This window comes from Saccopteryx bilineata, chromosome 2, assembly GCF_036850765.1.
Source record: "Saccopteryx bilineata isolate mSacBil1 chromosome 2, mSacBil1_pri_phased_curated, whole genome shotgun sequence".
NCBI classification, from domain to species: Eukaryota; Metazoa; Chordata; class Mammalia; order Chiroptera; family Emballonuridae; genus Saccopteryx; species Saccopteryx bilineata.
In genome coordinates, this window is record NC_089491.1 from 126,163,288 (window position 1) to 126,186,301 (window position 23,014).

The 23,014-nt window shown below is 40.1% G+C and overlaps 2 protein-coding genes across 2 annotated transcripts in view; one reads left to right on the forward strand and one right to left on the reverse strand.

The window, feature by feature from the left end:
- TMTC3 (transmembrane O-mannosyltransferase targeting cadherins 3) overlaps nucleotides 1-12,069 on the reverse strand; it is an 89,904-nt gene extending 77,835 nt beyond the window's left edge. Inside the window, exon 1 of the mRNA XM_066257783.1 lies at nucleotides 11,888-12,069. The gene's annotated coding sequence lies outside the window, so the exon portion shown is untranslated. The remainder of the gene's footprint in view (nucleotides 1-11,887) is intronic.
- Nucleotides 12,070-12,309: 240 nt separating this feature from the next.
- CEP290 (centrosomal protein 290) overlaps nucleotides 12,310-23,014 on the forward strand; it is a 107,745-nt gene continuing 97,040 nt past the window's right edge. The window contains exons 1-6 of the mRNA XM_066257784.1: nucleotides 12,310-12,430; nucleotides 12,790-12,916; nucleotides 13,069-13,146; nucleotides 14,500-14,569; nucleotides 14,848-14,894; nucleotides 20,349-20,492. Of these exons, the coding sequence (XP_066113881.1) occupies nucleotides 12,815-12,916; nucleotides 13,069-13,146; nucleotides 14,500-14,569; nucleotides 14,848-14,894; nucleotides 20,349-20,492 (441 nt within the window). The 5' untranslated portion in view covers nucleotides 12,310-12,430; nucleotides 12,790-12,814. The remainder of the gene's footprint in view (nucleotides 12,431-12,789; nucleotides 12,917-13,068; nucleotides 13,147-14,499; nucleotides 14,570-14,847; nucleotides 14,895-20,348; nucleotides 20,493-23,014) is intronic.

Consider the following 23,014-nt stretch of genomic DNA (forward strand, 5'->3'; position numbering starts at 1 on the left):
TCCATTTCAGGTATGGCTATTGGATTTTATCCAAATGTCACAATCTCAAGGATACAAACAGGTATTAGTTATGAGTTCTATGTCATCTCATTGGGTTAAGGCAGTGGTTCTCAAAGTGTGCATCAGGGCACACTGGTGCACCCTAGAAGATTTCCAGGTGTGCCCTATGGTATTCCAGAGAAATATGTGCCTGATGGGGACCAAAAAACCAACAGGGTTTTTGGAGTTTGGATTTTTGGGGGACAGAGGTGTGGGGAATTGGCTGTAAGCTGACAGTCTGCCCAACCCCCCACCTCACTAGCCTGATTAGGTTGCAAAAGGCTGTTAAGCTGTGGTGCTGGATTGTTTACACTACCCCCCCCATGTTCCCCGGAAAGACTAGATGCAAATTTCTTCTATCCTTTGTTTGGTGTAAAGTTAAGATGATATGTATGGTGGGGGTTTTCTGCATTCAACACAATTAAGAATAAAAAAAGAGAGAAATTCTTCAATGTATTGACAAGGAAATGAGAGTTTGCTTTTCAAATATATGTCCAAACATTGAAGAAATCACTAAGACACATCAGGCTCATGTTTCTCATAAACACAAAAATGAAAAAACTTAACACATTTACGCTTGGACCTGCCAAATTTGCTAAATCTTACTAAGAATGTATCTATATATATAAAAAGATAACTTTGTTTTTGTTTTTTTTTTAACCCCTTTTTTACAAATTCTAAAAAGAATAACTCAAAAAATGTAACATAAAAATGTTTTTTTAATGTCAGAATAAATTTAATTTTGTCATATTTATTTCGTTTAATTACCATAAAAGCAAGCTTGGACTTTATATTTCTTTCTTTAATATTGACTTAATTATTATAACATATTTCTCACAAATTTGTATATAGTGCGCCTACAATTATTTGTAAGATTTTAAATGTGCTCCGACTTCAAAAAGTTTGAGAACCACTGGATTAAAGCATTCACTTGAAGGAGAGCAACAGCCTTAAGGATAGGTAAATTTTTATTCAGAAAATTAATTCCCAGTTGGGGAATTCCCTCTGAGTTGCATAGTAACTAAGGTACTCATTTCACTGGGCAAATAATACAACCAATTTGTGACATTTTGTCTAATGTATAGCATTTTCATTGTGCTTATCACTCCCAGTCACCTGGAAAGGTGGAACATACAAATGGTACAATTAAAACTCAAGTAGCTCTGACCAGGTGTTGGCGCAGTAGATAGAGCATTGGAGTGGGACACGGAGAACCCAGGTTTGAAACCCCAAGGTCACCATCTTGAGCCCAAGGTCGCTGGCTTGAGCAAGGGTTCACTCTGTCTGCTGTAATCCTCCCCACCCCCCACCCCCACTCGGTCAAGGGACATATGAGAAAACAATCAATGAACAACAAAGGTGCCATAACAAAGAACTGATGCTTCTCATCTCTCTCCCTTCCTGTCTGTCTGTTCCTATCTGTCCTTCTCTCTGTCTCTACCACTAAATAAATAAATAAATAAATAAATAAAACTCAAGTAGCTCAATTTTCAGCTTTTAATCTCCCTTGGACAAAAGATCTCCCTAGAATGCTCCTCAATCCAAGATCTACCCCTTCTTATAAACACAGCCTTTTTCTTTATGAAATAGTCATTGGTTACCCTATGTATCTGGAAGAAAGGCCATATGAACCAATCTTACTCAGAGGAGGCACTGTGCATTGTTGTTAATGGACTTATCAACCAGCTAAAATAAATTGATAAATTAGTAACTGATTCATTTGAGAGTGTACCCCGGGAGACAAGACTTCAAAGACCATGGCTTAAAACCAGGACATTTCACCTACTGGAAGGAAACATCAGATAAAAGACTCCTTCCAATCTCTTTGGAAAAGCTCTTACCAGGTGTTACTAACTAATCCATGTACGACTAAACTTAAAGGGCTTAATTCATGGATTCACAGTTTTTCATCAGAAAAAGGTACCTAATACCAAATGGACATCTACCACCATCTCTGACACTCACCTTGGCCTACAACAATTATCAAAGATTCCTCTAGAATGAAAAGCTGCTGACATCAGAAGGAGACAGCTATCTCAAGACATTGACAAGGCCTGTGTAACTATGAATTGATGTTGAATTAAGAATCCATTTTGATGGTCCTTATCTGTCTGCTAGTGATATAAAACATAATAATTATATTTGTTCTTTGAGTTTTCTAAATAGTCCAAGTGTTTACGACTACTGAGTATGTGTAAGATAATTGTTAGTGGCCCTGGCCAGCTGGCTCAGCAGTAGAGCGTCAGCCCAGCGTGTGCAAGTTCTGGGTAAGATTCCCGGTCAGGGCACACAGGAGAAACGCCCATCTGACTGACTGCCTCCCCACTTCTAACTTCTAAAAATAAAAAAGATAGCTGTTAGTACTCTTCATAGCTTATGTAAATGTAACACTAGAAAAATGGCATATAAGGCAAAACACAGATCACAATAGTCCCTAGGATAGAAGTAGTACAATGCTTTTTTTTGTTTGTTTGCAATAAAGGCCATAGTACCTGACTGCCTCCCAGATTGGGAAAATTTGGCCTCAGCTCAGATATCATGGATACAGTATTGCTCCATTCCCAATCGTCAATAAAACAAAATGAATACTGAGACTTCCTAGGAATGAGCCTTCCTAGCACACTATCTGACCAAAGAGTCGGCCATCAATGCATCCTTTGGATTTGATTTATGACCAAAAGTAGGAACTGTGAACAAAATATAGGGTTCTATGGAAAGTAACTTCACAGGGTGATCAGATCATAAATTCCTAACTGGGCAAGTCATGGTGGGTAGTAATGCCCCAGGCATGTAACTTTTTAGTAAAACATCTTTCCTTTAAGCAAGCCCTGTCCATTGTTTCAGTACATCCAAGTTAACACACCTTTGAGATACCACCCTCAAGAAAGTACATAATATGCCTGACCAGGCGGTGGCGCAGTGGATAGAGCATCGGACTGGGATGCAGAGGACCCAGGTTCGAGACCCCGAGGTCGCCAACTTGAGCGCGGGCTCATCTGGTTTGAACAAAGCTCACCAGCTTAGACCCAAGGTCGCTGGCTCAAGCAAGGGGTTACTTGGTCTGCTGAAGGGCCTGTGGTCAAGGCACATATGAGAAAGCAATCAATGAAAAACTAAGGTGTCGCAAGGAAAAACTGATGATTGATGCTTTTCATCTCTCTTCGTTCCTGACTGTCCCTATCTATCCTGCTCTCTGACTTTCTGTCTCTATAAATTAAAAAAAAAAAAAAAAAGAGTAAACAATGTAAACTATCCTGTAATCCAGGGGTTGGGAACCTTTTTAGCTGAGAGAGCCATGAATGCCACATATTTTAAAATGTAATTCCGTGAGAGCCATATAACGACCTGTGTATGTTACGCATTATCCAATAAAAATTTGGTGTTGTCCTGGAGGACATCTGTGATTGGTTCCAGCCACCAGCAACCACGAACATGAGCGGTAGGAAATGAATGGATTGTAATATATGAGAATGTTTTATATTTTTAACATTATTAATTTTTTTATTAAAGATTTGTCTGCGAGCAAGATGCAGCCATCAAAAGAGCCACATCTGGCTTGGGAACCACAGTCTCCTGACTGCTGCTGTAATCCAATCCCGCCTTGCTTTCTCCAACCTCCAAATAATCTTCCATTTCCTCCTCCTAATTTCAAGGGCATAAGAAAATCTACAAAACTGTTATTATCTAGAACATTTGAGATCTTGCTCCCTCTAAAGCATGTATTGTTAGTCAAACTTAAATTCTAAAAAAAAAAAAAAAGTAAAATGATTTAGCCAAGTTTACAAATAGCATTAAAATTCTTACAGAACTTGAGTTGCTAAAGTGTTAAGTTTAATCTACTGGCTTTACAGTTTTCTTTTGTTGTTTTTTTTTTTTTCATTTTAATGTACTAGCTTTATACAAGTTGTTTAAGCATTGAGAAAGTTTTACTTGTTAGGTCTGGCATCTGAAGTCCTTGAATAAAAATGAATACATTAGAATTACAAATGCAGTTTTAAATTAAGGCAATTTAACCATGTTTTAAATGTAGCTGATTAAGGGCATTTAGTTCTTTCAATTGGAGTTATTTTTTTAAAAAGTGACATGATACTTTATAAACAATATTTTTAGGATGAATTTAAAGGCTTAAGAAAGACAAAGTTATAAATGTTATTTTACAAAACTTGAGTAGATATTTATCATGATTTCTGAATACAGTTTAATAAAAAGTTATGCAGTCACTCTAAGCTGTAAAACAATTTCATTCAGTAATGGAAATGTTCAATTCCTAAACAATAATCAAAAATCTAAGCATTTAATTTTGGGGATTGTCCTCTACCCCAGGATTGGGCTCACTGTAAATGAGAAGCCTATCTGTTATCACGGAATGGGAATGTAGTTTATTCTCCTCTTTTTTTCCCCTAGAGATAGTACCCTATATTTTTGTTAAACACCATTTTTGAATACTGTAGTTAAAGCAGAATGGAAAAAGAAAGGAGAAAAAAAGCAAAAGAGCTTACTTAACCACTTACTTAACCAATGTTGAGACTCACAGATATTTGAGGGTTCTCTGGGAACAAAACCCCACATTGTTGGGGGCTGTCATCTGAAGTTCCCTTTATCTCTATTTTCATCTTCCTTCATTAGAAGGGAGTTCTCTACTCCCTCCTTAGAAACTGGTGATATCCAGCTTTTCTTTGCTGAAGTGCCTTTTGCAACCTCACCCCTACCTCCAACCTCTTCTCCCACAGGTGGTTTTTCTGAGCAGAACCTCAGAAGAGTCCACAAATGAGCTTACAAGCATGCACTAGAACTAGCTCTCTCCCTCTCTCATTATTAAGCTCCCTTGGGTAATCCTTTAAAATTTTATTATCTTTGCCCTTTATAAACATGTTGAGTAAACGATTTAAGAAGTTCCAAGTGGATTATCAATGATGTACGAATCTTTATTGAGTAGATGACATTGAAAATGTTTATTATTCACACTATTAAGGTTAGTTGAATATGTCAACTTGGCTAGGTTCTAATAGTAATACTAGTATTATAACACTAACTTAGGAGTTGATATGAAGATATTTTGTAGATGCGGTTAACATCTACAATCAGATGACTTTAAGTAAAGGACATTATACTCCATAATTTGGATGGACCTCGTGTAATCATCTGAATCACCCTAAGAGCAGAACTGAAGTTACCTATCCTGAGAAAAAAATTATGCCTCAAGTTTGTAGCATCAGGTCCTCTGGGAGAGTTTCTAGCCCTCCAGCCTACTCTACTAATTTTTTAGACTCATGAGACCCATAATACTGTAACTCCATTGTTTCATATAAACATCTTTATTTGATGTATACACACATACACATATATGTGCAGGTGTGTATGCAGGTATATATCTATATAAATATTTTTACATGTGTACACACACACACACGCAGACTTCTGGTTGTGCCTGGTGTCACTTGTGCATATAGTTATCCTGCTTGATTAAGAGTAGGGGTCTTTTGCCTGACCTGTGGTGGCGCAGTGGATAAAGTGTTGACCTGGAAACACTGAGGTCGCCAGTTCAAAACCCTGGGCTTGCCTGGTCAAGGCACATATGGGAGTTGATGCTTCCTGCTCCTCCTTTCTGTCTGCTTGTCTCTTTCTCTCTCCTCTCTAACATGAATAAATAAAAAATATTAAAAAAAAAAAAAGAAGAAGAAAGAGTAGGGGTCTCAGCTTGGAAAGCTAGTCTGCTACTTGTGGTCAAATCTTCTAGCAGGTTAGCCTGAACTTCTTTAAGGGTGATTTCAAGAAAGCAGAAAGGCAAGCCCCAGTGAAAAAGTTCTTTTCAAGTCTCTGTTTGCTGCATATTTGTTTTTACTATCAATCAAGTAAGAGAAACCAAGAATCAATGTTGGTGAGGTTATAAATGGGTCAAAGTAATAAGAATTTTTGAAGATTCTCCAAGGGAGGTAGAGAGAGCTAGTTTTCATGCAAGTCATCAGGTCAGTTGTGGAGTCATCTTGGTTCTATCCAAAAGAGCTACCTGCAAGAGTAGAGGTTAGGAGAAAGACTGTTTCATAAGGACATAGGTAGAGGGAGGATGATTCACTAGAGGCCATTACTATAACCATTTAATAAATACATCACTGTTAAATGGTATTTGTGGGAATGCTATAGAGTAGATGTTGGTGTTCCCACAAACTTCAGGCTAAATCCTGATGTCCAATATGATGGAATTTGGAGGCAGGGCCTTTAGAAGGTGATTAGATATTGAGAGTGGGGCCCTTATAAGTGGCATTACTCCTTAGAAAAGAGATCCCTTGCCCATGTGAGGACAGAGAAAAGACTACCTTTATGAACCAGGAAGTGGATCCTCACTAGATACATTGAATCTACTGATTTTGTGTGTGTGTGAGAGAGAGAGAGAGAGACAGGGGCAGACAGGGACAGACAGACAGGGAGAGAGATGAGAAGCATCAATTCTTCGTTGCGGCTCCTTAGTTGTTCATTGATTGCTTTCTCATATGTGCCTTGACTGGGGAGGTTACAGCAGAGCAAGTGACCCCTTGCTCAAGCCAGTGACCTTGGGCTCAAGCCAGCAACCTTGGGCTTTAAGCCAGCAAGTTCTGGTCTGAAGCCAGCCACCCTGCGCTCAAGCTGGTGAGCCTGGACTCAAGCCAGATGAGCCCGCGCTCAAGCTGGTGACGTCGGGGTTTCAAACCTGAATCCTCCATGTCCTAAACCAACACTCTATCCACTGCACCACCGCCTGGTCAGATGAATCTGCTGATGCTTTGATCTTAGACTTACCATCCTCAGAACAATGAGAAATAAATTCCTGTTGTTTATAACCTACCTACTCTTGAGTACTGTGTTTAAAAAGGTAGCATGAACAGACTAAGACAGGAAACTTTAAGTTCTTTTTCTAGGCACACAAGCATATTCACACAGATGCTTGTGATTTAGTGGATGGGATGGTTGATTTATGTTTGCTTATAGAAACAAGATGTCACTATATATGTACAAAAAATAAACTGCAAATGAACTACATTACAGACATACAAAACAATATAATTCCTTCAACAAAATTGTATTAACGTTTCACTTTTTCTAATAATACAACAGTATCATTGTAGGAAAAAATAAGCCTTTAGGAAAATTTTATACAAACCTGGGAAAATTTAGCCTTAAAAGGAAAGTCCTCTCAGTTCAATAATTTCATGGCTCTATCTTTTTCAATAAGAATAAACTCTATATTATTACTATTTTATAGTTCATAAAACTTTGCCTGTTAAGTTTATAAAGTATGTATTCACAGTGACTCCTAAGAATCTTTCAATTCTCCTCAAGTTGCGAAAAGACTGCCTGACCTGTGGTGGCGCAGAGGGTCAAGTGTTGACCTAGAATGCTGAGGTTGCCGGTTCGAAACCCCGGGCTTGCCTGGTCAAGGCACATATGGGAGTTGATGCTTCCTGCTCTTTACCCCATTCTCTCTCTCTCTCTCTCCCCTCTCTCTAAAATAAATAAAATTTAAAAAAAAAAGTTGCAAAAAGACAAGTATCTGCTTGCTGCACACTGACTCCTCTCCATGAGAATGAAGCAAAACAAAACATTTATAGACAGTGGATACTAAATTATTCATAACCTTGTATTATTTTAGAAGCTGGAAAAGTAGGCTACAACTCATTTTCTTGATAAGGCAGCAAAACGGTAATGGCAGTAACATCCAAGGAACACAGGTTGATTGATACAGAGAACAAAGATCGCAATTACACAAGGCCAAGACTTTCTTGTGAAGCAATTTTGGTCAGATAAAAATGCTCATAAAAACCCAAAGAAAGAAGGTAGGTCCAGAAAAGTGTTCCTGTAATAAAGCCATTTATAAGATTGTCACATAAATCTCTTCTCTTGGTGAAAACTAATGAAGAAAATGTGATGAAAAATAATGGCGAGTTTTAGCAATTTTCTTTAAAATTATAGGAAGTGTGACTGAATTAGCACTTGTGCTTAAAAAAAATTTTTTTTGAGAAAGGAAAGCCGGGAGAGAGGGAAGGAGGGAGAAAGAAGAGAGAGAGAGAGAGAGAGAAGAATCTGTTCATTGTTCCACTTAGTTGTGTCCCCATTGACTGTTACTCATATGTGCCCAGACTAAGGCTCAAATGGCAACCTTGGGGTCCAGCTGGTGACTCCAGGACCATGCACTGGCCAGGGCACTTGAGTTAAATTTCTTAATACAGAGTTAGTTACAAACATATTACAGTGCATTAGGACCTATACCATAGCTAACTCATTTCAACCTCAAAAATATTTTTAGAATGAGTAAAATAATAAAATTTAAGCAAGATTCTGTATTTAGTAAGAACTGTAATTGAGATCTGGGTTGTAATCTTAGCTTTCTAAATTATCAGGAACTTACTTAGCTTCTCTGAACCTGTTTTTACTTTTGTTTTTTTGGGTTTTTTTGTTTTGTTTTGTTTTTTTGTGTTTTTCTGAAGCTGGAAACGGGGAGAGACAGTCAGTCTCCCGCATGCGCCCGACCGGGATCCACCCGGCACGCCCACCAGGGGCGATGCTCTGCCCACCAGGGGGTGATGCCTCGCTCTGCCGCGACCAGAGCCACTCTAGCGCCCGGGGAAGAGGCCAAGGAGCCATCCCCAGCGCCTGGGCCATCTTTGCTCCAATGGAGCCTTGGTTGCGGGAGGGGAAGAGAGAGACAGAGAGGAAGGGGGGGGTGGAGAAGCAAATGGGTGCTTCTCCTATGTGCCCTGGCCGGGAATCGAACCCGGGTCCCCCGCACGCCAGGCCGACGCTCTACCGCTGAGCCAACTGGCCAGGGCCGAACCTGTTTTTACTTTTGAAAAATGAGACTAAAACTTACCATTAGACCAAGTACCTTGAGTTGTTGGAAATATAAATATGAATAACAGGGTGAGGGAAGTAGGGGTAAAAAAAAATATCAATACAGACAAAATAAAACTAGCAAAAGAATAGGAAATAATAATTAAAATAAATGAAAAAACAAAAACAAGATGCTACAGTAGAAATAAGATTTCTACTTAGGAAGTTTTCAGCATAGTATATGGCATAATAATGTGCTCAAGAAACATTAGAGGCCCTGGCCGGTTGGCTCAGTGGTAGAGCATCGGCGTGGAGTGCAGGAGTCCCGGGTTCAATTCCCAGCCAGAGCACACAGGAGAAGCACCCATCTGCTTCTTCACTCCTCCCCCTCTCCTTCCTCTCTATCTCTCTCTTCCCCTCCCGCAGCCAGGGCTCCACTGGAGCAAAGTTGGCCCGGACGCTGAGGATGGCTCCATGGCCTCTGATCGCCACAAGAATGGCTCTGATCGCAACAGAGCGGTGCCCCAGATGGGCAGAGCATCGCCCCCTGGTGGGCATGCCGGGTGGATCCCGGTTGGGTGCATGCGGGAGTCTGTCTGTCTCCCCATTTCCAGCTTCGGAAAAATACAAAAAAAGAAACATTAGATTTTATACCTATCTCTCCCTGATAAATTATGAATGAAAAACACTAAAAATGAATATTTAATCCAACTTCTTGAGTAAACAAAGTTATACAATTAGAGTATGAAATATTTAATATAAATTGCCAGAGTGAAGTACAAGCACTTTACAAATATTGGTTCCCAGCATGCCCAAGGAGGCAGTATAGCAGTAATAAGTGTGTCCTCTAGCCAGAGATCCATGTTTAATCACATTACGTAAGTTTGGGTAGAGTACTCAACCTCTCCAAGACTCATTTTCTCAACTTAGCTGGGAAATGAAGACAATAATAGCACCTATCTCACTGTATTGCTATGAAGATTTAATAACAAAGCTAGAATAATCAAATCAGTATGGTACTGATATAAAAACAAACACAAAGATCAATGAAACAGAATAGAGAGCCCAGAAATAAACAAAGGGACCAAGAATATACAATGAGGAAAGGATAGTCTCTTTAATAAACGGTATTGGGAAAACTGGAGAGCTACATGTGTAAGAATGAAACTGAACCACTTTCTTATAGTACTTAAAAAAATCAACTCAAAATCAATTAAGGACTTAAACATAAGTCTTGAAATCATAAAACTCTTAAAAGAAAACGGGATAAGCCCTTGACATTGGTTTCGGCAATGATCTTTTTCAGATCTAAAAGCAACGTCAACAAAAGCCAAAAGAAACAAGTGGGATTATGTCAAACTAAAAAGCTTCTGCACAGCAAAGGAAATAAAAAAAATGAATAACACCTATGGAACAAGAGAAAATATTTGCAAATATATATGAGGCTAATCTCCAAACTATATAATGAACTCATACAACTCAACAGCAACCCCGCCCCTACAAATAATCCAATTAAAAACAGGTAGACACAAGTAGCCAACAGGTAAATAAAAAGCCGCTCATCACAAATCATCAGGGAAATGCAAATCAAAATCACAATGAGCTATCATCTCACACCTGTTAGAATGTCTGTCCTCAAAAAACAAGAGATGTGTTGGCAAGGATGTGGAGAAGATTAAATCCTTATCCACCACTGGTGGGAATTTAATTGGTGCGGCCATTATGGGAAACAGTAGGGAGGTTCCTTGAAAAACTAAAAACACTTCACCATATTATCCCTAATTCCACTTCTGGGTATATATCAGAAGGAAGTGAAATGACTCTTAGAAATATCAGCACCCCCATATTTATTGCAGATGGTTTACAATAGCCAAACCATGGTAACAGCCTAAGTGTTCACAGAGATGACTGGATAAAGAAAATGTGGTATCTATACACAACAGAATACTAATCAGCCATAAAAAAGAAGGAAATCTTGTCATTTGCTTAGAGTATTAAGCTAAGTGAAATAAGTCAGAAAAAGACAATATTGCATGTTCTCACTTAGATGTGGAATCAAAAAAAGAACTCATAAACAAAAAGAATATTCGTTAAAAGTTACAAATTTCCAGTTCTAAATTCTGCAGATATAACGTAGAACAAAGTTTAAAAAAAGTAATGAATAGTATTGGCATTATTATATATTTCAGTAAGGGATTAGAAAAAATTATCATTCCTACAAATCTGATGTTTGTCTTTAAATGTACCTCTCAAAAATCAGTACTTTTTATTTAAGCCATTTCGGCCAAGGTATTATCCATAAACTCATTATTTATTTTTAATGAGAAAACTTATTATCAATTCTAATAAAAAAAAAAAGGTGCTTAAAAAAAAAACCAACAGATAAAGATGAGAGGCACTGGTACAACCAGTTAAAAGTGCCATTTAGAGTCCAAGTCTACAGCTTCTTGGGTAAGTTACTAGTGGTGTATCATACTCCGGAATGGCTGAGCGCAGAGGGATGAGAAACACTTGCACAAATAAGAGTTGCGAACACCTGAGAAGGCGCTTTCACAGAATGGCCCCCTCGGTAACCAAGTGACAGCAACAGGAGCGGTGACCACTGCGGTCCCTTCTCTTCGCACCCCCAGCAGGGCCAGCCCAGTTCTACCCTCCGCTCCTCTCCCGAGCCTCCAGCCTGTGCCAGCAGCTCAGCCTGCACGCCTTCCCATCCCAAGACCGAGGCGCTACAGGTAAGGCGCGCGGGGTCGGAGCCGGCGGGGTCTCCTCGCTTCTTCACTCGCGCGCAAACCACGGCCTGGATCGCGCGGCCCGCCACTCCACTGTGCACATCCTGAAACCAAAAAAGGCTCCAACTTTTTCCCTCCTCCTTTTTCTTATATAGAGCACCAACCGGGGGCAGCTTGCAAACGCCCAAGGGAAGGTGGGATCTTCCCGGCTCCTCAGACTCGGACCGGGCCCTCCTCCCCAATGGTGAGAGCGTCCCCTAAGCCGGAACCGCTCCCCTCAACTCCTCCCCCGCCGCTGACCGACCGCCCGACCTCACCTGGGAGAGCTTCCACCAGGGGGTGGCTTAGGGAAACCTCAGGAAAAGCGGGTCTGCGAGCGACGCCAGCGGAGGGGCAGTCATGGTGCTCCTCGCTCAGGTCACAAGCACAAACACGCCTGAGCCGCGGCTGCACCCCCGCCTCGGGGTAGATCCCCTACCAATCCCGGTGCCGCCCCAGCCTCTCGTATTGCACGCCGGGAAAGGCCGGCCCGGCTTCTCGGAGACTTCAGTTCCCAGGATGCACAGGCCTCAAAGAAGAACTGCAGCCTGGGATTTGGAGTCCATATGCTACGCCTTCTCCTCGTCCTTAGCACAGAGTCCAAGGACTCCACTGGGATATCTAAACGTAAAGTATTACCTACGGTCGTGAAATGTAGGCTCCTTTTGCATCCGGGACTTTGTTCCCGCCGCGGTTGGGTGGGGTATGGTGTTGCCTAGAAACCGCCACCGCTGCTCCTTGCTCACAACCAGTTGGAAGGATCCAGTGTCTGTTGGGACCACGCTGAGGAGCGCGTAGTCGCGGCGCCCAAGGTGGATGCAGTAGGTAAGAAGCCTCCGCTGGTTGCCAGGCGTGGTGGATCCTGGTTGAACAAGAGCTGCGAAATCTCTTCCCGCGCAGGTTCTATGAGCCTTGGGGCCCCGATGCAACAGCCCAGCTTCCCGGCCTCTTGTCGTGTGCCGCAGTCCATCTGCCTTCTTGTCTCAGCGCTGTTAACTCCGATCAGAACGCACTCATTTTAGTTGTTTATTTCTGAACAGTTAAGGAGCCATAGCTCTTTCCTAACACCATAGAGAGTTATAATAATGTAATCTATAAAAACTATAAATTATTGTAAAAACAGTAATGTTGTTCACCTTGAAAATGCTAATACCCACGTGTTTTTTGTTTTTTTTTACAGAAGGTAAAACGTTAAAGAATTGAAGATGCCGCCTAATATAAACTGGAAAGAAATAATAAAAGTGGACCCGGATGACCTGCCTCGTCATGAAGAATTTGCAAATAATTTAGTGGTTTACTTATCCAAGGTGCTTAATTGATAAATAACGTATACATACATGCGTACAACTATGATCATTGTATGTTGTCCCTGAAATCACTGACTGGTATAACTGGAAGAATTTTTATGTTTTGCTTAAGGGTTATAAAATATAAAATAGTTGCTTTTCTGTTTACTTAGGTGGAAGTAAGTGAGCTAAAAAATGAAAGTCAAGAAAATGTGATACACCTTTTAAGAATCACTCAGTCACTAATGAAGGTTTGTATGCAGTAGGTTTTACTAACAGCTTTGACTATAAGAAATTTAAAGATCTGTTTGTAAATAAATTCTCTGTGAAAATGAGATATCTACAAATGTGACTGAGAATTTCAGTTTGTAAAACATTGCTAGATTTTGCTCTAAAGTTCCTAAAAGGATGTGTAGGGGAAACAGAATGGACATGTTTAAAAATAACATAGGTCCTATGTTAATTATATTAGCATAATCCAAGGTAGAAATGAAAAATGGAGATGACTACTATAGGGATTTGTTAGCAGGGAAGGAGAGTTAAGTGTGAGAAGACCTTGTAAAGGTAAAAGACCGATGAATTGTTTTAGGTAAGTGGAAGGCAGTGGAAAAATGTTAAGAAGATTCTACAGCTGAAGGTGACCATAAATAAAATCTGGAATTGAAAATGTGCATATTCTTACAGTTAAGAAGACAAGTGCAGAGAGTTTATAACAGCTTGCAGAGAAACCAAATGATAGGTATCTATACTTTGACAGCCTTATTAAGGACTTAAAGTTATATTTTATGCTGTCAGCAGTGAGGATTCATTAAAAGTTTTTGAGACAATTAATAGATACAACTATGCCTTAGGATGGCAGAAAGTAGGTATGTTAATAGGCCAAATCAAATTGAATTGAAGCTATTTAGACATAACATTATGAAGGAGATCAGACATAAAATTATGAACTAAAATAATGGCGTTTAGCATTGAATAAGACAGTGGAAAAGCATAGACCAAAAGAGATACAGGTCGTCCTCGTGTTACTACACTATTCCGTTCCTACGACAGTGACGTAACCCAACTTTTGATGTAAGTAAAAAAAAATGTTAGCCTAAGTCACTTACCTATCCTATATAGTTGTAAAGTCATAATCTAGAACATAAAAACACAATTAAGCCACAGAAAAAGAATACTGCGTATTCTTTCACCGAGTGCAACCAAACTAGTTCGCCCACATAGTTCATAAGTACGATGCTAACGGCGTAAGCCAAAACACGTATCAATTTTTTTAAGTTTTGATGGGAGTGAGCATTGTAAACTCAAAACGTGGTATGTCGAGACTGTGCTAACCCAAAGACGCCCTATAGTGGGAAACATTACAGAGGGAAAGGCTGCAATACTGGATGTCAGACTTGATGGGAAAAGAAGAAACAAAGATGTTTCTGTTAAGAATGTAGAAATTACAGCCTTCAGAAAGAAAATCATGTATTCACTTAAATGTTTACTGAATGTCTCCATGTGACAGGCAGTTCAGTATTATGACAGCAAGTAAAATCCTTGTTTCAGTTCTTACATTCTAGTGTAAAGAATATTAAAGTCATTTTTTTTATTTTAATATTTAGATGAAAGCTCAAGAAGTACAGCTAGCTTTTGAAGAAGTTGATAAAGCTGGAGAAGAACAAGCAAAATTTGGTAAATACCTTGGAAAAAGTTTATGATGTTAAATATGGATTCTGTCTATTCACTAGGCAATAGAGAATTAGCTTCAATATAGTCTAATATTTGTGTATTCAACTTATTTTAAACAATAACTCCTACTTCAGGGGTCTGGGGTAATTTTTTTTTATCTTATATTACCTAATTGCAATAGTGATGGGATCTTTTAAAAATTATTTTTATTATTTCATTGAAATTTATATAAAGGCTTAATAAATTTGACCAATTAAACCATCTATCTTTTTTTTTAATAGAAAATCAATTAAAAGCTAAGGTAATGAAACTGGAAAATGAACTGGAGGTATGTCTTTTTGTATTCTCTGTGGTGTAATTGTTAATTGTATTATTTGGAATTTTCATATTTTTAAATTATGACTGACTGGAAATGTCACAAGAATGATATTGTATTCATAATTATTTGTTATACTTTACATTTTAAGTGTTATATTTTACATTTTACAATTATGTTTTACATGTACCTTAAATTCTATTAAGAATTGAGATCCAGTCTGACCAGGTGGCACAGTCGATAGAGAATTGGCCCGTGATACTAAAGACCCAGATTTGAAACCCCAAGGTCAGCAGCTTGAGTATGGGGTTGCCAGTTTGAGCGTGGGATTGTAGACATGACTCCATGTTTGCTGGCTTGAGCCGAGGGTCACTGGCTTGAGCAAGGGGTCACTGGCTCAGCTGGAGCCCCCTGGTCAAGGCACATATGAGGAAGCAATCAGTGAACAATTACGATGTCACAACTACGAGTTGGTGGTTCTCATCTCTCTCCCTTCCTGTTTGTCCTTGTCTGTCTGTTTCTCAAAAAATGTATATATATATAAAATAAAAAAATAATTGAAATCTAGTTGTGAACAAATAACATTCAATCATCCTGTAGAGCATATAGTCTAGACTAATGGTTTTCAACCTTTTTATACTTGGGACCAATGAAAATAGAATTATTTTGGGGACTGCTGTGGCAGATATCACCCTGAGCATAAGTGAATTCAGCTAAGCTCATTGGGTCTATAATACTGAACAGTCCCTGAAATAGTTCTTTTATTTTTGTTGGTCCCCAAGTGTAAAAGGTTGAAAACTACTGGTCTGGAGAGATATGAAAAGGATTTGTAGTAACTGGTGTAGTGAGGCACATGGGAATTTGAGGAAGTGACAGGTTATAGTGGAAGAAACAGCATTTGAGAAAGCCAGGTGCCAAAATATGAATGTATTGTTAACGATCTGAATACTTTGAAATTCCTGAGAATGTGGGAAGGAATATGTTACAAATGGATTAGATTTTGAAGGGGGGAAGGAAAGAAGAATGGGTTTAATGCATGAAAGTTGAGAGAATGGAGAGAAGGTCATCTGCTAAAATTAAGAATAGGTATGAGTTCCAATTTTAAGGAAGTCAGATAAAGCTTGAAATATTGTGGAAAATTAGCTAGAGATTACAGATCTGGAGTCAGACAATTTGAGTTCAAATCCTGATTCTTTTATGTGTTAACTCTGTGAACTTTATTTTTTTATTCCCTACTGTATCTCCAGCTCCTAGGATAAGACCGACCACTCTCAGTAAATACTTAAGTGCATTATGAAGTTTGATCCATTCTGTATTAGTGTTTGGCCTGAGAGTTACTATAGAATATACTAGGGCTGTTGGAGATACTGGAAAGAAATTAGTAGAATGATGATTATGAAATCCTAGCTGAACAGGCAAGGAAGTCAAGATCCAGGTGGTGGGGAGAGGTTAGGAAAAAGAGGTGTCAGGAATTAGAATGTACTGTGAGGTCAATGGGCAGGTATACTGGAATAAATCAGAGAATGTTCCTGCTTGGACAAGGTCCTGGTGTGGGCATGGGAGTGGGTGGCTGCATTGAATTCAAGAAGCAAGTTAAAAAAAAGAGACCAACAATGGAAGTTACATAGATACAAATATTGCTTAGAGTAGCTTTTGCTATGAGCCATGTGCCAAAAGTTCTCAATGAATTTTGTTAGTGATTGGGAAGTTGTTAGTTTGTTGCTATGATGAGTAGGTACAGATCTGGTAGCTGGGTAATTCAAAACAGCTGGAGTTTTTTTGCAGAATGGTGGAGAGATGATAGCCTGGAAGCTGAAGGTTTGGTTAAGAAAATCAACACCTTCTCTTGACGCTAAAGTATATGGGATGTAGATGAGAATTTCTCAATTGAAAAAGTTCCATGCCTGACCTATGGTGTTGCAGTGGATAGAGGGTTGGTCTGGAATGCTGAGGTCACTGGTTACACATATGAAAAGTGCTTCTTGCTTCCGCTCAGCTTCCCTTTCTTTTTCTTTTTTTTTTTTTTCTCTGAAGCTGGAAACAGGGAGAGACAGTCAGACAGACTCCCGCATGCGCCTGACCGGGATCCACCTGGCACGCCCACCATGGGGCGACGCTCTGCCTACCAGGGGGCGATGCTCTGCCCATCCTGGGCGTCGCCATGTTGCGACCAGAGCCACTCTAGCGCCTGGGGCCGAGGCCAAGGAGCCAACCCCAGCGCCCGGGCCATCTTTGCTCCAATGGAGCCTTGGCTGCGAGAGGGGAAGGGAAGAGAGAGACAGAGAGGAAAGCGCGGCGGAGGGGTGGAGAAGCAAATGGGCGCTTCTCCTGTGTGCCCTGGCCGGGAATCGAACCTGGGTCCTCCGCACGCTGGGCCGACGCTCTACCGCTGAGCCAACCGGCCAGGGCTCAGCTTCCCTTTCTCATAAAAGAAAATAAAAGCCTTGCCGGTTGGCTCCGTGGTAGAGTATCAACCCAGCGTGTGGAAGTCCTAGGTTCAATTCCTGGTCAAGGCACACAGGAGAAGTGACCATCTGCTTTACCACCCCTCCAGCTTCCCTTTTGCGTGCACGCTCTCTCTCTCTCTCTCCCTCCTTCCCTCCCTCCCTCCCTCCCACTCCTGTAGCTGTGGTTGGAATGGTTCCAGAAAGTTGGCTCTGGGCACTGAGGATGGCTCCATGGCCTCTCCTCAGGCACTGAAATGGCTTAGTTGCTGAGCAACAGAGCAGCAGCTTCAGATGGGCAGAGCATTGCCCTGTTTGGGCTTGCCAGGTAGAACCCAGTTGGGTTGCATATGGTAGTCTGTCTCTCTGCCTCACAGCCTCCCTGCCTCCTTTATTAAGAGGCAACGTGCCTCTTAATAAAAAAAATAAATAAAAATTTTAAAAATAAAATTTTTAAAAAAGTCAATAAAACCTTAAATATAATATATATATGTGTGTGTGTGTATATATATATATATATATATACACACACACATGTATATATGTATCTACACACAAAGAGGTCCTTGGGTTACGACAGTCTTGACATATGACATTGTGAGTTTATGACTTTAAAAAGTTGAGACGTGTTTCAGCTTATGCCATTAGTGTTGTACTTACGGACTATGTGGGCAAACTATTTTGATGCACTCAGTGGAAGAATACCCAGTATTCTTTTTCTATGGCTCAGTTGTGTTTTTATGTTCTAGATTATGATTTTACAACTGTGTTTGGATAGGTAAGTGACTTAGGTTAGGGTGTGTTTTGACATACACCAAAATTTGGGTTACGTCACTGTTATAGGAACAGAACTGTTGTAATCCAAGGACCCCTGCATATAAATATGAAGGAGTTCCCAAGATATTAATATAATAAAGGAACCACTTGCAGCTAAGGCAAGAAGTTGGAAAGAATAATTCAATAAAAAGGTTGAGGATGAGAAATACTAATTTATCTTGAAAAGGGATGTTTAGAGCATCAATGGAAAATTTTTGAAGGAGGGAGAGAATGAGGAAAATTTAGTTAAGGTAGAGGGATAACAACTGTATGGTGAAGAGATGAATGTGAGAGAAATTAGATGACCAGAGGATTTGATGTTTTGGATCATGACCCAAAACAACAGGAATGTGAAGTGAAATGGATTTAGTGTGCTGCAAGAATTTTTTTATTTTAAAGATAATCAAAATCTGGGTTGTCTAATACTGTAGCACTAACCATCTGTGGCTATTTATATCTAAATTCATTCTAATTAAAATTAAACATTCAGTTCCTTAGTTGTACTAGCCACATTTCAAGGGCTCAATAGCCACATGTGAACAGTGGCTACTATATTGGACAGTACAGAGAACCTTTTCATTATCCTGTAAGTTCTATTGGATAACACAGGTCTGAATACTCTGGATTGAGAGTAAGGGCAGGTTAAGAGCACCACGGTTCAGTGACTGGGTGGGAGGTGCCAGTTGTTTGTAGCCTGGTTTTAGAGCTCTGATACTCAGGGGAAACCTAGATACTGCATCATTTGTGTTCTGTGACTCTGCAGTTGATCCTGACTCAGAAGCTATAGCAGAGCCTCAGTAATTGATGGTCAATTATTATTGTTATTATTATTACTATTTTTTTTTATTTTAGTGAGAGGAGGGGAGGCAGAGACAGACTCCTGCATGTCCTGACTGGGATCCACCCTGCAAGCCCACTAGGGGACGATGCTCTGCCCATCTGGGGCCCTTGCTCTATTGCAACAGGAGCCATTTTTTAGTGTCTGAGGGGGAGGCCATGGAGACATCCTCGGCACCTGGAGCCAATTTGCTCTAATCAAGCCATGGCTGCAGGAGGGGAGGAGAAGAAACAGAGAGAGAGAGCACGCACGTGCAAGTGGGAGAGAGAGAAAGAGAAGTGAGGGGGGAGGCGTGAAGAGGCAGATGGGTGCTTTTCCTATGTGCCTTGTCTGGGAATTGAACCTGGGATATCTACACACTGGGCCTACACTCTACCACTGAGCCAACTGGCCAGGGCTATTATTACTATTTTTTTTTTTTTTGTATTTTTCTGAAGCTGGAAACGGGAAGAGACAGTCAGACAGACTCCCGCATGCACCCGATTGGGATCCACCCGGCATGCCAACCAGGGGGTGACGCTCTGCCCACCAGGGGGCAATGCTCTGCCCCTCCGGGGCGTCGCTCTGTTGCGACCAGAGCCACTCTAGCGCCTGGGGCAGAGGCCAAGGAGCCATCCCCAGCACCTGGGCCATCTTTGCTCCAATGGAGCCTCGCTGCAGGAGGGGAAGAGAGAGACAGAGAGGAAGGAGAGGGGGAGGGGTGGAGAAGCAGATGGGCGCTTCTCCTGTGTGCCCTGGCCGGGAATCAAACCCGGGACTTTTGCACGCCAGGCCGACGCTCTACCACTGAGCCAACCGTCCAGGGTATTACTATTTTTATTTAGAGAGAGAGTGAGACAGGAAAGGGAGAGATGAAAAGCATCAACTTGTAGTTGGTGGCACTTTAGTTCACTGATTGCTTCTCATACATGCCTTGAAGAGGGGTGGCTGGCTCCAGCCGAGCCAGTGACCCCTTGCTCAAGCCAGCAACTTTGGGATCATTTCTATGATCCTACACTCAAGCAGGTGAGCATGCACTTAAGCCAGGTGAGCCCCCACTCCTGCTCAAGCCGGTGACCTTTGGGTTTCAAACATGGGACCTCAGTGTCCCAGGTCGACGCTCTATCTGCTCTGCCACCCACCAGTCAACCACGGTCAATTCTTCATAGCTTTGCGTGGCTCAGGAAAAGCTTACAGGGGTTATCAGCCTCTGAACTAAAGCTTAAACAAGCTAAATTTTTAAAAAAATGTTTCTTAAGCTAATATCATTTTAAACATCTGATGTTGGTTATAATACATGTTTAAAGTCAAGATAAATATTTGTTATTGATTTATTTGAATCTCCAACTATAATGAGATTAATTTATACTTTTGGTTCATTACTTTAAGATGGCACAACAGTCTGGAGGTGGACGTGACACCCGGTTTTTATGTGACGAAATTCGCCAACTTGAAAAGCAATTGGAACAAAAAGATAGAGAATTGGAGGACATAGAAAAAGAATTAGAGAAAGAGAAAAAAGTTAATGAACAAGTAAGGGACATTTTTTAAATGAGTATTAACTGTTCAAGTTACCTAAAAAAGTATCTGTTCATGCTTTTTATAATTACAGAAGGTCCTCAGGGTATGACACAGTTCCATTTTTACGACAGTGACATAACTCAAATTTTGATGTAAGTCAAAACTTACCCTAGCCTAAGTCACTTACCTATCGTAACATAGTTGTAAAATCATAATCTAGAACATAAAAACACAACTAATTCACAGGGAAAGGAAAAGGACATAAATATACTGTACTGTACACTGTACTATGTAACAGAAAAAATGACAAAAAGTGAGTGTAAGAATAAAATCCTTTACCTTTATTCCTGTGTTTGGCTTGCACACTGGAAGGGGCATTGCAAGGTGGGAGAGAGTGACCTATTGGGAGGAGGAAGCTGGAGAGGCAGGAGAACCTGCAGAAGGTGCTGGAGATACTGGGTCAGGTGAATCAGGATTCCTAAGGAACATGCAGGAGACGCTGGAGATGATTCTACCTGTACTACAGGTGTTTCACCTCGAGAAGCAGCTGTTGTAGAGGGTACAGGATCTGTGGCAGGCCTCTATCCTTAAAGAATTCCAGGATAGTCTGGAAGGTTGGTGACTTCTTCTCTTTCAAAATCTTCCTATAGCATTGCAAGGCATCTAACAGCTCTGTAGACCTTACTGAATCTGTCATCACTGGGATTCTTAGCCTGAAATTTTGCCAACCCATCCTCTACCATAGAATAACCACCTGCCAAGCCCTTGGTAGTACATCTCTTGGGTTCTGGGATTTCTATCTCTTCCTCTTCAATCAGCTGCTTCTCCTGCTGACTGAGGTCGTCAGCAGACAGCTCCTCTCCATGTGATGTCAGTAGCTCTGTGACATCCATCGTGATGGCTTTGAATCACTACCATCTGAAGACCCTGATTTTCATTTAGGAGCCATATTAAGGGCCAAAAAGTCACCAAACAAAGCAACACGAATGGAATACTTGTGCTTTTTTTCTTTTTTTAATGTTTTTTTCTTTAGGAAATTTTAACAGGGTGATATTGATCAATAAGTATATATAGATTTCAGGCAAACATCACCCCATCATTTGAATAGTTATGTTGTATATCCATCACCTAAAGCCAAATCATTTTCTGTCACCTTATATTTGTCCCTCTTTATACCCTTATCCCAGCCCCCTTTCCCTACATCTCCCTCCCACTGGTAACCACTCCTCTATTATCTATGTTTGTAAGTCTCAGTTTTATATTCCACCTATGTGTGAAATCATACAGTTCTTAGCTTTTTCTGATTTCCTTATTTCACTCAGTATAATATTCTCAAGGTCTATTCTTGTTGTCAGTGACTCTATGGCATCATTTCTTATGGATGAGTAATATTCCGTTGTATACTATATATATGTATATCTTCTTTATCCAGTGTTCTATTGAGGGGCACTGTAGTTGTTTCCATGTCTTGGCCACTGTGAACAATGCTGCAATGAACATGGGGGTGCATGTGTCTTTATGTACCAGTGTTTTTGAGTTTTTGGGATAGATCCCCAGTAGAGGGATTGCTGGAACACTTGTGCTTTTAACAGTACAAAATGGTGTAGATAAGCGTACCAGGAGACGCCAACTCCCTCACTTAGAGGTCGTGTCACTGCGTATTCTTCCACCACGCACAACCAAACTAGTTCACCCACGTAGTCCATAAGTACAACGCTATCAGTGTAAGCTGAAACACGTCTCATTTTTTTAAAGTTTTTATGAGAGTGAACATTGTAAACTTAAAATGTCATATTACGAGACTATCATAACCTGAGGACCTTCTGTCTTCATAACAGTATCAAGTTTTATGATTGTGTTTATATGTGAAATTGATGTATACTGATCTCTAAGGTTTTATATTACATTTTATGTTGTTGTATCTTTAAAATGTAATTGACCAGGTACTTCTAGTGAATATGACTTGGGGATTCTTTATAATTGGGGGTACATTTTTCTCAGGATTAGAATTGCTTACATGAAATTAATGCTTTGGTTTGGAAAATTGGTGTGAAGAAATTAATAGGTATTTAAAAATTTGATTTTTAAAAATTTGCCATAGTTTATTTTGGGTGTTTTTTGTATTTATATCAGTAATTTATATCAGTAATTAATTAGAAATCAATCTCTTCATTATGTATTCAGCAATGATTAATCAGATTTATTTCCAGAAGTACTTCACTTTATGTAATACATACATTCTTGTAAAGTGTTGATGGCAAGCATTGTGTAAATCAATGCATATTTTAAATTATGACATTTTGTCTTTTATATAATATAAGCATAGCCTGCGATTACCTCATATTAGTCCTTATGATTTATAAAATAATGCTTGCAATGTTTACTTAAATTTTGTTTGAGGAAAAAGGTTTTTTTTTTACCAATAAATTTGTATTTCCTGTCAGAGAATAACATGTTTTTTATTTTGCGTCAGATGTCAGTAAACTTAGTACAGAATTTGGTGCCTAACTGATAACTGCCGCATCCCTGATGCC